The sequence below is a fragment of the Marmota marmota genome, unplaced genomic scaffold (assembly GCF_001458135.2).
Source record: "Marmota marmota marmota unplaced genomic scaffold, marMar, whole genome shotgun sequence".
NCBI lineage: Eukaryota > Metazoa > Chordata > Mammalia > Rodentia > Sciuridae > Marmota > Marmota marmota.
In genome coordinates this window covers 71,133,152-71,148,610 of record NW_026000026.1, presented here as the reverse complement: position 1 = coordinate 71,148,610, position 15,459 = coordinate 71,133,152, and the positions used below count along the sequence as shown (strand labels likewise).

General features: G+C 46.8%; 2 protein-coding genes across 2 annotated transcripts in view; one reads left to right on the top strand and one right to left on the bottom strand.

Annotated features, from left to right (window-relative positions):
• The window catches only part of Nrg2 (neuregulin 2), a 53,461-nt gene extending 48,765 nt beyond the window's left edge, over window positions 1-4,696 (top strand). The window contains exon 12 of the mRNA XM_048811871.1: window positions 4,617-4,696. Coding sequence (XP_048667828.1) covers window positions 4,617-4,696 — 80 coding nt within the window. The remainder of the gene's footprint in view (window positions 1-4,616) is intronic.
• Window positions 4,697-4,765: 69 nt separating this feature from the next.
• Window positions 4,766-15,459, bottom strand: part of Psd2 (pleckstrin and Sec7 domain containing 2) — a 30,310-nt gene continuing 19,616 nt past the window's right edge. Inside the window, exons 8-15 of the mRNA XM_015477395.2 lie at window positions 14,560-14,649; window positions 13,109-13,152; window positions 11,876-12,066; window positions 11,636-11,706; window positions 11,116-11,273; window positions 10,088-10,232; window positions 8,028-8,171; window positions 4,766-5,602 (exon numbers count right to left, since the gene is read on the bottom strand). Coding sequence (XP_015332881.2) covers window positions 5,393-5,602; window positions 8,028-8,171; window positions 10,088-10,232; window positions 11,116-11,273; window positions 11,636-11,706; window positions 11,876-12,066; window positions 13,109-13,152; window positions 14,560-14,649 — 1,053 coding nt within the window. The 3' untranslated portion in view covers window positions 4,766-5,392. The remainder of the gene's footprint in view (window positions 5,603-8,027; window positions 8,172-10,087; window positions 10,233-11,115; window positions 11,274-11,635; window positions 11,707-11,875; window positions 12,067-13,108; window positions 13,153-14,559; window positions 14,650-15,459) is intronic.

Here is a 15,459-nt window from a genome sequence, read left to right as displayed (position 1 = left end):
GCCAAGCAGGACTCGGCGCCCCTTTAGGGCCCCGCCGCCCCCTCCGCCTCGCCCGCCCCACTGTCTTTAAGGAGAACAGAGACCACCGACTGGAGAAAGGAGGGAAAAAAAAAAAGAAATAAAAATATTTTTATTTTCTATAAAAGGAAAAAAGTATAACAAAAATGTTTTATTTTCATTTTAGCAAAAATTGTCTTATAATACTAGCTAACGGCAAAGACGTTTTTATAGGGAAACTATTTATATGTAACATCCTGATTTACAGCTTCGGGAAAAAAAAGAAACAACAAAAAAAAAGAGAGATGGGCCAATTTTTTGACTCTTTAATAGAAACCTATATTGTGGTGCCTTTTGCTGTACGCTAATCTGGGGCTCCTGGAGAGACGTCTGGGTTGCGGGGTGGTGGTGGGCCATAGGATCCAGAGCTGGTTGAGTGAGCGAAAGCAGGGAGAGAGACTGTGAGGGTTTTATGGGGTGAAGATGGTGGGTGCTGAGGAAGAAACTGAGGACAGAAGTAGTTTTGTACCCAGCCATATTTGGAGTCCTGGACCCCCTGGGAGTAGAGGGCAGGGATCCTAGGTTCAAGTGCTAGAATTGGGATCAGGTAACTTACAGGGGAAGACAGAAGCCCAGCGACAGCAACCAGAATGGGGAGGGGCTCTCCCCGCTCCTCACAGCTGCTAAGGGAGGGGGGCCAGAAAGAGGTCTCCCCAGCAGCCCCAGGCCCAGGGAGGGGGCAGCTGTGCCAGGGGCCCAATATTCATGGCTCCTCCTCCCCTGCGGCCTCCAGGATGCCCTCTGTCCTCTGCAGCACCTTCGTTTACAGGTCGTCTTTTCTATTTTATGCCTGCATGTCCTTTGCATTTCAGATTCTTTAGATTGGATGCATGGTCACGCTGGGACCGAGAAGAGCCACTCGACAGTGTATTCAGTTCCCCTTTTAGCAATAAAGTAACCATTTCCTTCTCACAACCTGGCCCCAGTCCCCATACCCACCTATGACTTCCACTTTCTCTCCAGTCCTACCCTCCCCAACCCTCAAAACTGGATCCAAGCTAATTTGTCAAAAAAAGAAATTGTTTTAAAAAAAAATCCCAAACAGAAACAAATGGGAACCCTGCCCTGAAATGTCCGAACACCTGACTGTTGACACTTGAACATTTTTATATTATAAATAAAATCAGAAATAACTCCTGTTTGACTGTGTGTGCCTAGCCCAGATGAGGAGGGAAGACAGGATGAGTACCTGAGGTGGAAGTGCATGGGGTGTTCAAGTGAAGGTAGGAGAGGGCAAGTGCAGTCCCTGGGAGAAAGTGACCCTCTCTCCAATCTCCCTGGCCCCAGCTCCCAGGACAGGCTCCAACCCACCTCCCTCTTCCAAAACCATTTACAAGGTGTCCCCCCTGGCTGCTAGGAACCTGGCCAAGGGACTGACGCAAATTGTTCTGCTTCAAACTCAGCCTCAGAACTCTGGCCCAGTTCTTGCCCCAGAGCTATGGGGCTGGATTTGAGGCAACAGTTTCCGGGCCTGGGTGGGTGAAGAAGGAAGGGTTGTGGGGTTGGCACAGGGTAGCTGAGGCAAGATGACCCTTGGGGCCTTGGGCACGTCACAGGCAAAGTCTGGACATGCAAAGAAGCATAATGGGTACCCTTGCTGCCAGAAGGACCACAACAGCTGCAGCTCATAAGCCCACAGGGGATTGCTCTTTCCCCAACTTTATACCCCCTCAGAGCCAGGACCTGTCTAAACCTGCAGCCCTTGATGAAGGGTACATGATTTCAGGTATAGAGGAGGCAGATGGAGGTCCAGAGTTAAGTCTTTCATCTCATCAACTAATTTATTAAATCAATACCCAGCACCAGGAACCAGAAGATTCCAGCCAGAACACGAGGAAATCTCTCCAAAGAGCTGAGGTGGATATGTGTGTCTGTATGGTGTGTGAGTGTGTGTGTGTGTGTGTGTGTGTGTGTGTAGTCAGAGACCTATAGAGAGGTGGGACAAAGAGGTTTAGGATTGGGAGGGCTCAGGCACCAATGGGACCTGAGTTTGAACACCTGCCACAGCTAGTGAGTTGTCTAAGAATTATCTAGGCTGCAGGGTCCTCGATGTGAAATGAGGATGAAAATACCTACTTCAGAGAGTGGCTGTGGACCCGGGACTGTCCTGGTAGACGTCTAGTAAGTGCTACTTGGGTGGTAATGACACCACCATGCCTTGCATCCTTGAATCACGTTGTCAGTGTGGCAAAAACTGAATGAGAGATGATGGAGAAAAGTAAAAGAAGAGGTAAAGTCTCTGTATTCATTGTGGGGTGCTAAGGCAAGCACTTATGACAAAGAAACAAAAAGAAATAATTGACTAGCTGTTGTGCAAACCGGCACATCACTGCCCTTCTCAGGCCCCATCAGATGGCCTCATCCAGGCCCCTCTGCCATCTCTTCAGTTTGCTTTTGACTTTACATTTTTCTGAAGGCTGATAATTCTCTATGTGTCCTCTGATTTCCATGGAATCCCACATTACTCTGTATGTACTCCTGGTAAATTCACTGACCTTATCATGACCCAGTTTAGTGTCCTTATTTGACCCTTCTGAGGGCTCTAAGTTGTTACCTTCTGAATTTTCAGTCAGAAACCACCTCCATGACTCAAATGAACTTCTGATCTCTATGTGACCCCCAGTTAATTCAGAATTCAATGACCTTTACATGACCTCATACGATGCCTTCATTATTGTTCTGAATTCTAAGATACCTGCCATACCTGCCAATGTCCAAAGCCAAGACCTAATATAATTCCTTGGCTTCCTCCTCCTTGTGTCATCCACCCCTGGGAGCACATTTGGCCAGAGAGACCCTTCTCCACTCTGCCTCTCAAATTTCTGCTTTGGGGGAACTTCAGTGTGGCCTTTCACAAAGTGTCTCCATCCTGTTAAGCAACTTCCTTCCTACTACCCTGTCCCCTAGAATTTTTAGGATATTTGAGCAGTTATCTGAGTCAGAGTTTCTTCCCCACTCCCCAAATTCTTTCTTCTCTCTGTTGGATCACACTTAGCTTCTCTCCTCGGCTCCTCCCAGAGTCCCAAAAGGTAATGGTAACTGCCTGTCCCTCTTCCCACTAGACTCTGAGCCCCATGAGGACAGGAAACTGATCTTTTTCTCACCACTTTGTCCCCATCACCCTTTACAGGGTGCAGCACACGACTGACCCTCATTGAATGCCAGGATGGAGGCTCAAGACACCAAGATCAAGGGCCAGCCCCCTCCTACCCCAGGAACCCCTGTACCTGCAACCACTTCCCAGGACCACCAGGTGGCGCAAACCACTTATTGCATCTCCCAGGGCCCTGGATTTGGAAAGTCTTAGAAACTGGTTATATTAGGGCAGAGATTGGGACAGGGAACATGATAGTCCATTAGAATACAGGAAGAAATATTAGAACTTTGATTTAGATTTATTTTATCTCATCTTCTTTTAAATTTCTATTTTTGTGTATGTTTTATAATGTACATAATATTTTAGTACAGTAGTACATGTATATAATTTACAAATAAATAATTATACAATTAACGAAGCAAACTAAAAATTTCTTTACTGATGAGAGGCACAACTAGTGCCCGGGGAAGCACATCTGTCCGAGGCTGCTGGAGCTTGCACCTCTGGTCGTCACCCACCCTCAACAGAGAGTGGGACGCTGGCCTGAAAATCAAAGGACCTTTGAGGCAGCGTGGAAAAAGTACAGAGAGCTCTTTTATGTTGCCACATTGCCTTTTCAATTTCATTTAAATGAACATTTACTTCCCCTGAGCAAAACCAAGGGGCCAGATGGTTTGGTTATAAAACACTTCAGTTGATCCAACTTAAATAATCTGGATTTAAATCACTACTTCTCTCCGCATACTCACATGTCCCTGCATCAAATGTGAGTGGGCTTGGAAATGTTAGGTACTTAGTTGTGAGGCTGGCTTATCTTATTAATTAAATATGTTACCACAGAGGTCAAATTGCTGGCCAAACTACAGTAATGTATTTAAACAATAGGGAAGATTGGCTCACCATAGCCACCTTGAGGGCACCTTCACCCCCACTCACTTGTGGGCCTGAGGAATACAGGGTTTGAAGGATGCTAATCTGTGATGGGCATATGGAAAATATCTCTATTCTTCCCAGATCTGTCCTTAGCAAAGCCTTTCTGATTCATGAGAAAAATAAAAGAAATATCAACAATCAGCAACTTGTCATTCCACCTTTTCCCAAGACCAAGAATTACTGGCTTCCATAACCTTCCTCCACCAGACATCTTTGGGCTTATTGACAAGTGGCTCTCTGGAGAGAGAGGTGGAGTGTCTTTTATTCCTAGGCAGTAGGTCTGTACAAGAGGCCACCTCTGAGCTCAGAGACCTGGCAGCACCAACATAAATAGCCAAGTACAAACAAGGCAATGGCCCCATCCCACTTACCCCCCAGGACGGCCTTGGGACAGAAGGGGTGGCACACACAGATCCTGTCTATTTAGTCCAAAAACATCAACTGGAAGATCAGTTGTGAGTCACAGGTCAGCCGGAAGAGGAAAAGGCAGGTGAGGGGATTTCAGCACTATCTCCATCTTCCCTCCCAGACTGTCAAGGCTATGGAGCCCAACTTGATAACAGGCGGAACTCCAAAACAGGCTTTTCTTCATCTGATTTCATCCTCTGACAGCCATTCCAACCCCATCTTTAAAGGGATTTCATATATATATATATATATATATATATAATACATATATATATATATGTACATTTATGTTTGTATAAAAAGGAGACAGTAGTGGCCTCCATGATGAAAGGAGATGTGAACGTGGAGACAACTTGGTACTAAGCGGTGGCAGGCCCGGGTCCCAGATTATTGCGATGTGAGGCATAATTGGGCCTGGTTGCAGAGGTCGCTGGGAGGAGGAGTGGATGGTGCTGGTGGTCCACAGACCTGCTGCTGGTCAACTCAAAGGAAGGAGGAAGAAAAAGGGAGGAGAGGGGTCCAAGCTGAGACCCAGAGTCCAGACCTACCCTCACACATGGGAGATGAGGGAGGAGCTTGATGAGAAGATGGTGGCCAGGGGAAGCAATGGCCCTCTCTGCTTCTCCAGTGAGGAGGTGCTAGAGCAGGTACACCCTGGCCTAAAAAGTGAGACCCTGTGTGGAAAGGGCAATGAGGGCTGTGGAGAAGATCAAGGTCAGAGATGGCCCAGGATGTAAGAAGACCAATGCCACGAATGGCATCTCCAACTCCTTGGTCCACGGGGCTCTCCATGCCCCTCTGGGTGCCTGTCAATTGCCTGGCGCTTGGTCCCGGTGGCCCCAGGCTGGAATTGTGCTCATTGACCCCTCTGGGCCATTTGCAGCATGTCCACACCAGCTAAGTATCAGACCCAGTAGCATCCTGTGTGGCTTTGTTGCCAGTCAGAGGCCCATGACCCTGGCTAAGGGCAGGGCTAGAGTGTGTCTTCCGTAGAGAAGGATCATCCCCTTCCAGCATGGCCAGCCGAGCCTCAATTCGCTCCAGATCATCTGAGCCCACCTTGATTTTCACAGCCAGGAGGTGAATATAGGTTTCATAACGACTTTTCTGGGGGAAAAAAGAGCAGAGAAAAGCCAAAAACGAGATCAAAGTTCATACAATAAAATGAGAAAAAAATTTATATATTATATAACCGAAAACTTATCCTTAATATTCAGAGACCTCTCACAATCAATAAAAAGAAATAAACTGTCCAATAAAAACAGACAAGAAACATGCACATAAATTTTACTAATACTTTTAAGAATCAAAAAAAAATCGCCAATGGTTTCTTGTGTACGATACCAAAAGCACAAGAAATGAAAGTAAAAACAGACAAATGTGACTGCACCGAAACTTAAAATTTCTGCACATCAAAGAATACAAACAGGGCTGGGGCTGTAGCTCAGTGACAGAGCGCTTGCCTAGCATGCGTAAGGCATCACATAAAAATAAACAAATAAAATAAAGGCATTCTGTCCATCTACAACTACAAAAAAAAAAAAAAGAATACAACCAACAAGTAAAAAGGCAATCTACAGAATGACAGAAAATATTTGAAAATCATATATGTGATAAGGAGTTAATATTTCAGATATATAGAGAACTCCTTCAACTCAACACCAAAAAATAACAAACAAGACAATTTTAAAATTAATAAATGACATGAATAGGTATTCCTCTGAAAAAGATATACAAATGGCCAACAAGCACATTCAAAAGTTCTTCATGGCTAATTCAGGTGTCCATCGGGAGATGAAAGGACTGCTGTCATATATAAATTTTAAAAATTAATAAAAAAATAAAATAAAATATATATAAAAAAGAGATGAATGGATAAAAAAAACACATTGTATGCAAACAATAGAATATTACTCAGCCTTAAAAAGAAAGGCCATTCTGAAATATGCAACATGGATAAATCCTTTCTTGGTGGGGGGGAAGTACATGGATTGAACCTAGGGGCACTTAACCACTGAGCTACATCCCCAGCCCTTTTTGTGTTTTTATTTTGAGACAGGGTCTCACTAAGTTATTTAGGGCCTCACTAAATTGCTGAAGCTAGTTTTGAACTTCCGCCTCAGCCTCCCAAGCCTCTGAGATTACAGGCGTGTGCACCACACCCAGCTTACATGGATAAATCTTAACATTATGCTAAGTGACATAAGCTAGTCTCAAAAAGACACATTCTGTATGATTCGACTTATTTGAGATATCTAGAACAATTAAAATTATAGAGACAGACAGTAGACCAGGGTACTGGAACTGCACATAGGTTAGGATCCTGGTTCCTACACTTCTTAACTATGTTACCTCAGGAAAGTGCTCTATTTCCCCATGAAAACCTCCATTTCCCCATCTGTAAATGGGGATAACAACAGAACCTTTTCACAGAGTTGGTATGATGATTATCAGCCAATTCAATGGAAGCAAGAAGAAACAGGCCTAATACTTAGCAAGAGATCAATCTAGCTTTTGCCATCACTATTTTTACACTGCAGAGAGTCAATGTGAGGCTTTCAAAAGCTATCAAGTTTTCTGTTTTTCAAAAGGTCAGGGTCTGCTGGGAAGGTGGCTCCATGGTAGAGCATTTGAGGGGCTGGGGGTGTCAGTGCCTAAGGCTGGGGATGTGGCTCAGTAGCAGAGTGTTTGCCCAGCATGCACAAGGCCCTAGATTCAATACCCAGCACTGCAAAAAAAAAAAAAAAATCAGGGTCTATCCTGAGAATCTCCTCTTTCCCCTACACCTCAACAGAAAGTCAATATGGAAATACAGAGACTGAGATTGGTGAGGTCTTGCCATTTGTGCTCTGGGAACTTCCTGGATCAGCCTCAGGCTTTTCGTCTGTCTGAACACCTCCATCTGCTACTCAGTCCAAAATGGACAAGTGCTTCCTGCCTTCCTTCCTCCGCCTAACACCACCTCCTTTACCCAACCAAGGTGACGCATGGTCAGGCCCACCTGTAGAACATTATGAGGTGAATCAAGGTAGTAGAGAGAGACAAGGTGAAAGAAGGAAGTGAAGAAGAAGAGATGAAGTTGTTCTGCTGTATAAACATATGTGCTGAAGGAAAATGGGGCCAAAAGGGTGGGTGGGAGAATCAGGTGGATAGGAGTTGAGTGATTTATGGCTGGTTATAAAAGCTCCCAGAGAAACTGGGCCTATCTTGGAGGCATAGGTGAGAAAGGATCCTGGAAAGGTGGTGGCATTTCTATTGGGGTCTTCTGAGTGCTCTTGGAGAGACCCAAGGGAAATGCAATAGTTTGATGACCATTTGGCAGCTGGACTGTGCAAGACTGGCTCACAGGAACCATGATCCATAAATAGATTACACCTGCCTCAGGTGAGACCCCAAAGTGGGGAACTCCCAAATTAGAAGCCCCTAGCTGTAGAAGGATAGTGGTGGTGGGTGGTGGGTGGTGGAGGGCAAGAGCTGGCCTCTTCCTCTGGCCCTGGTCCAGACCCTCCCTATCCCTCCATTAGAGGCCCACCTCGAACGTGAGATAGTGCTCTTTCAGCCGGTATTCTTCGGCCTCCTTGGACTTGAGGCCCCTCTCCACTGGGTGGTACCTGTGCTCTGCCAACTCTGCAGTCACCTGCCTCAACTTGTTCTCATGAGACCGCAGCTGCTCCTCCTGCAAAGATAAGCCCTAGATTGTGAGGCCCAACTCTCAGATGTTACCGGAGTGGGTCATCAAAGGGAAATAGACTAGCTGGAGTTCCCAAGTCCAAGGCAGTACAGCCAGGCTCTGGACCCAAGAGAGAGCGGCTTCCATCTTCCTCCTTCCTCTCCTTGCTCCCAGGGGCACCAACTTTTTATAATGTCCCTGCAGGCTCAGGAGATGAGCCCCCTCACACTCATATATGCCCATGCATCTTCCATGATACAGACACAACCTAGACACACTTGTGACTCATTGGAACTCTCACATGCATACACCAACACACTGAGCCAAGGGTGAGCCTGACCCCAGTTATCTGTGGCTCCATATGACCCATACATTCTCTTATATTCATTCTCAGAAATGCATTATAGTCACAGATCCTGGACCACACTCAAAGATAGACTGAGAGAGACACTGTCACTGACAGACAAGGGCACACACATCCCACCCATCACAAAATAGCCAGGTCCCTTGTAGAGTGTGCACATGCAAGTGCATGACTGTGGACACACATGTGGGGCATGCGTATGTATGAGTGCACTATGTGTATACACGAGCATGTGTATGCCTGTGTGGTACATGTGTGTACGTGGTGCATTCACTGTGTATGCATACAGAGGAGCTCTGGGAAGATGCAGAAGCCCCAGAGCTCGGTGGAGAGACTAAGGCCCAATAGGAAAGGGGACAATAGTTGACAAGGTCAGAAAGTTTAGAGCTTCCCCAACCCTCTACCTCTCAAGTTCTGGCCCATTTATCCTTTCCTCTCCAAAAGTAACCTGAAAACCTGAAGTACTGATCAGATAAGCTTTTTGTGGAATGACAAATGAAACATCTAAGGATAAGTGAAGACATCAACAGAGCATATTATAAAAAAAAAAAATCATAACAAATTCAGGAGAAGATGTGGAGAAAAAGGAATCCTGTACACTGTTGGCAGGAATGTAAATTAGTATAGCCTCTATGGAAAACAGTATGATGGCTCCTCAAAAAACTAAACATAGAATTACCATTCAATCAGTGCCCCACTCCTGGGTGTAGATCCAAAGGAAATAAGTCAGCATACAAAAAGAGATACCTGTTTGACCATGATTACTGCAGCACTATTCAAAATAGCCAAGATAATGGAATCAGCCTAGATACCCATCAACAGATTAACGGGATTAAAGATATATATATACACACACACACACACACACACATACATACACATACATTTATATACTCACATAATTATATTATATGGAATATATATATGTAGTATTCAGCCATAAAGAATAATGGAATACTGCTATTTGCCCAAAAATGAGTGGAACTGGAGGACATTATGTTAAACACAGACAAACAAGTATCACATGTTCCCTCTCATATGTGGAAACTAAAAGAAAAAAGTTGACTTGAAAGTAGAAGAGGGATTAGTCTCTAGGCATGGGAAGGGTGTCAGGAAGGGGTGTGGTGAAAGCAGAGGGTGGATGGCCATGCTCAGTGCAATATGGAAATATCATGGTGAATACAATGAATCTGTAGAATTAATGTGTTAATAATGCTAATATTTAAAGTAAAAATTAAAACGCACTGGTGAAAGGGCCTGCCAGTGTCACCTGTTCCTGCCTCCCCATGACACAGATATCCTCTTGTATTCACACTACATCACACCCATCATAGGGCAAGGAAATGTGACCCTGCCACCCACCACAGCACAGCCAGGCCTGTGGGGCATGTGGCGAGCAGCCTTAGTCTTCCCTTCTGGAAGTGGGAGTAGGGGGAGAATATCTGCCCTTCCCTGGAGCCCAGGACCAGGAGCCCTGAGCTGGGATTTGCTGTGGAACGGGAGGCCTGGGCCTGGGGCTGCCCTGGGGAGGTGGCGTCATGATCCCAGGAGCTTGAACCTGGCAGAGGCGAGTGGTGCAGGAGGGCAGCAGGGGCCGACAGAACTTCTTCATGGAGCTGACGGCTGCTGGGAAAGCCGGGGCTGAGAAGATGGCCGCCACCAGGTTGATCCTCAGGATCCAGGACAGCATTTCCTCCTTGCTCCTGGGGACAGGAGGAGATGGGAGAGGGCACCGGCTTCTCACAATAGGAGTCCCTATCTTTCCACCCAGCACCCAATATCCAGCTTTAGGCCTGGCACAGAGAGGGCACTGATTCTTTTTATAGGCAGGGACAGGAGGGAGGGAGGTGGGAGGATGGGGCAGGGGCTGGTGGGCTTGGTGGGAACCATGTAGGGAATTCCCTTTCTGTCCCAGCTTCCAGGCACCTGGATTTTTACATGAAAATAAACCTGTCCAAGTCTAGAACTCCTGCCCTGGAGCCCATGAGCTCAGGAGGTCAACAGTGGTAGGAAGCAAATGGTGGCCCCTCCACTGCCCTCCTGTCCTGTCCCTGCCACCTGCCCAGCACTTACTCTGATCCCCAAGCCTTACTTACCAGTCAACCCCCTTTTTAGCTCATCTAGCACATGAAAACCCCAATCTCAAATCACAGAAGGATAGCTAGCATCACAGTGGAAGGAAGGCCTTGCAGGTCAAAGGTAAGGGGGAGTCTTTGCCACCTGAATTTAAAGTCAAGATTCCATCAGCTCACCCTTCAGGGACCTCCATATGCATCAGCAGCCCCTGCAGGACTTATTAAAGCACAGTGGCTGGGGCCGACCTCAAGTTTCCAATTGAATGGTCTAAGGCGGGGCCAGCACCTAACCAGTTAAGTATTTCTAACTAGTTTCCAAGAGATGCTGAGGGAAACCCACTTTGAGAACCCAGCTGTTGATCTGTGCCAAGTGAACACACTCATTCTGGGACTCACATGCATGAGAAGCTAAGATGTCTACACCCCAGGGTATCAGGAAAGGGATGTGTGCAGGGTTGGTGCTGTAGGCCTTGAGTCCAGGTGGGAATGAGGGGCTCCAGCTCATACTTACGGAGCCTGGAAAAGGAAGACCCTCCAGTCTGCTGTCTTCAGTTTGAGCACATTGGACTTCTTGCTGTAGTCAGAGGCCTTGGTGGCCAGCGCGTGATGCACACGAATGGCATTCTTCAAGTCGCCCTCTGACAGAGCCTTGTCAGGCCGGTACTCATCCTGGCAGGGTGGGTAGGGAATGTGCTGTCATGGCCAGGCTCTGGCTCACTGCTGCAAGTGTTCCATTCTCACCTCCCTCCATCTTGATCTCCTTCTCTGTCCCTCTATCTCCTTAACCCCCAAGAAGCCCCAATTTGTCCCAGAGGCATGACACTGGGTAGCTACTGAGCTACTGGGCATTTCAAACACCCCTCCCCCAAATCTCCAAAGTCCTGAGTAAGCTCAAGCCCTTTTGGGGGGGAAGGACCTGACACCTCCCTAAGCCCCAGGTCCTGTCCAGGAGCCCCTGGCCACCACAAGGCAGGGGCTAGATGGGACTGAGCTGACCCTTCCTAGGTAAGGATTCTAAAGCAGACTCTCACCTTCTGCAGGTACAGGATGGTCCCTTTGAGCACCGCATAGAATTTCTTCCAGCCACGCCTCCCACGGGGTGCTGGGGATGGAAGCACAGTGTGTCCACAATCACCCACTCTAACATGTCCTACCTACCTCCTCCTGCGCATCTAACTGAATGTGCATCCCCAAAGAAGTGGCTACAACCTGATGGGACCCCCTTCTGCCAGTATCCCTCCCCGTGCCCCTTCATCCAGCCTGACACCCACTCCTCTTGCCATCCATGTCGGCGTGAGTCTTCCGGGTCAGCACACCATGCTTGTAGGTGGTGGCGTTGAGAGCCTGTGGGATATCCAGGAAGGGGTTGCCACCATCCAGGATCCGGGTAACCTTCTTTGTTCCTGTCCCAAACTTGTCATCCACCAGCTCAGACAGGGATTTCCTCAGCTCATCTTCGTCACTAGGAAGGTACCAGGCTGAGCATCACATCCATGGAAGCCTCTGCCCCACATTGCCATGGCCTCTCCCATCAACTACCCACTCTAAGAGCCAGAGGAAGCCAGAGGGAAAGGGCAGCCGCCAGAGATAGAGATGAGGAGGGTCCAGATCCCAGATCCAGATCTATGACCTCGCTCTTCAGTTCTGACTGCTGACCTCTGATCTTTGATTTGGGGCCTCTAAACTAATCCTCTACCCTGATGACAAAGTTAGAGACGTTATTGTCTTCAGGTCTCCTTTCCAGTCTTCCTTATCCTGCTTCCAACCCTGAGAGCCTAACCTGGGAGCACTCACCCAGAGGCAGACTAAAGCTGCTGCACCAACCATGCAGCACACAGGCAAAGGGCAGGCCTCAGGACAGGCCCCTAAAGTTCAGGCCACCATGAGAGCCCTGGTGGAGGAGTGCCTGCTATTCCCAATGGGGTTAGGATATCTGAGCCTGGGACCTCCATACAGACCCAAAGGCACAGGCTTCTCTAGGGAGCACAGCCGAATGGGCTCCCCCCGAAGTCATTCATAGCAAGGTTGCCACCCCTCTTTCCAGATGTCTGGGCACCTCCAGGTCTCATAGGGGAAGAAGACAGGGGGCAGTTACTCCTCCACACTGCCAAAAGCAGTTACCCCCTGAACATGGTAATATTCTTGGAGTGCTAGGGGGTCTGTGCTTCCTACCTGCCTATTTCCCAAAGGGGAAAGAGCTGTCATTGTTGGAAATTTGGAAATATCCTCAGTAGAGAAAAGTAGTTGCGGACATCATCGAATTAAGTTCATAGTTCAGTCTATTCCATAGCACTGTAAACATCACATACTCTAATTGAGACAGAAAATGAGCCCAAAAGGAAACTCAACAATGGATGTTGGCCAGTTGGACAGGGGCTGTCAGGGCCCTTGGTTGGGAGAAATCAGCACCATGGAGAGTGGCCAGTGTGCCCAACTGCACTCCTAGCCACTCCCTGTCCCAGTGAAGCCATCTTCCCATACTTGTGCCTGTGGGCACTACTCACATGGCCCATTCCAGCTTTTCATTCTTGATGGAGTTGTAAAGTGTCTGGGATGGGGGGAGAGAGAGAGGGAAGTTCAGAAGAAGAGCCAAAGAAATTTCCATCTACCTCCAACAATGAGTGTCCAGCAAGGGAACACCTTTTCAGTTAATGGGGCAAAGTGAATGTTTGATTCAAACTTATTTGTTGGGTGGATAAATGAGAGCATGGGTAAATGTACGGATGGGTGTTATTTAGTTCTGTGATCATTTACTGTTGTATCCCCAGGAAACTGTAAGCTTCCTAGGTCAGGAGCTGTCTATCTTGTTCACCTCTGAATGTTGTCACACAGTATATTCTCAATAAGATGATGGTTGATGGGAGAATGAATGAGTAGATGAACGAATGGAGGAATGGAGAGACATGAGATTGGTGTACAAGTGAGTGGTTAGTATATGGTTGAGTGTTTGGGGATGTGTGTGTGGGTGATGAATGAATGGGTGGGTATATGAGTAGTTGAGTAACTGAATGGTTGTATAGATGGAGAGATGCATGGGAAAATGAATGGGTGAATGGAGAAGTAGGTACAAGTATGGATGAGTAGATGGGGAGAAGTGGATAGGTAGAATGCAGTTTGATTTCACAGATATGTTTTATAAGTGCTTCATGATAATGAAGAAGACGATTGTGTTAAGAAGAGAGATGAAGATGATGTTCTCTTTTTTAGTTTAATTTTTAACTAACACATAATAATTGTACACATTTACCAACAGACTCACAATTCAACTACCTTCCTGGTACCACCAGACATAAAAATTCACTATCTAAAAATGATGTCATGGGCTGGGGTTGTGGCTCAATGGTAAGAACACTTGCCTAGCATGTTTGATTCTCAGCACCACATAAAAATAAATAAAATAAAGGTATTGTGTCCATCTACAAATAAAAAAAGTGTTTAAAGAAATGAACTCATTATCTATCCCCCCTCCCCCCAAAAAAAAACTGTTTTTCTTTCTTCAAGGTAGAAAACTGACCAAGCTAGAAAAGCCAGAGCTCCGCCCTGGGATTCTAGGGTTCAATCTCAAAAGAAAACTGATTCCCTTAACTTCCGTGATGTTGGAAGAATGAGTGGGCTGTTCTCTGGGGGTGATATGAAGATAATGGAGGTAGCGGTGGTAAAGGAAGTGGTGATGGGTGGCAGCTGTGACCATTAATGGTAGTGATGATTTTACTGTGGCAGCAATAATGATAGTTGAAGCAAAACAACACACCTCACAAAGTCAACCCTTCTGCCTAACTCAGGGAATATGGAACAGCCACCTGTTGAGCCAGATGTTCTCTAACTCTGTCCCAAAGTCATGGTGTCCCTGACTCTAGTATTAAGGGCCTGGAATGTCAGGATTTAGTTGAACAGAGACTAGTCTCCACCCTCCCAGGGCATAGCTAGGGGCATGGGAAGCCCCATCAGGTAATACCTTCAGCAGGTCTTTGGCAAAATCTTGGCCGTCATTCAGTTGGTCCAAGTTGGCAATGAATTGCTGGCAGGACATCTTCTTGCCAATGTTCTGTAATGGAGAAACAGTTCTTTCTGAGGGTAAGGAAGGAAACTGGTGCGGTCCCCACACCCTACCCTGCCCCACCAGAAGAGATGAGGCATCATCAAAGGCAGTCATGAAAATAATTCTGCCTGGATTTTCCTTTGTCTCCAAGAGTTTACGAAACTGTTTCACATTCAAGATTCTATTTGATCCTCAAGCATAATGAAAGGTCGGGGTTCTTTTCAAACCCAGATGAAGGAATCAGGTTTAGATGAAATATTATAATAGTTGGCATTTGTCAGGTGCCTATTATGTTCCAGGTACTATACTTGACATGCATTATTTTATTTTCTTCTCACCACATGGCAAGGAAACTGAGGTGCAGGAAAGTGAAGTGACATGCCCATGATCACACAGCGAGGAAGTGGAAGGGCCAAGTGTGTCTGACATCAAAGCCCATGCTCTCACCCGCTCCTCCATGGTTAACTCTCCCAAGGTCACTCAGCACCAGGACTTGAACCCAGGCCTCTTGGCTCCTGAGCAGAAGCTCTGTGTATTCCGCCACAACCGCCTCACCCTCTCACCTGCACAGAGGGGCAGCAAGACCTCCAAAAGGTAGGTGAAGTAAGGGAGAATTTGGTTTTATGAGAGTCAAAAATCAATTTCCACCAATACACATGGGTGCCCCATGCTGAGTTTGGCTGATACAAAGAGAACCTGTGCAGATGGTTTCACTCCTGGAGATACAAATAGAGAGCTGGGAATGACTGTATCCACGAGGTTTGCCTCCTCTTTAACCACTGAGGGACTGGAACCCTCCAAACCCAACACCTGATG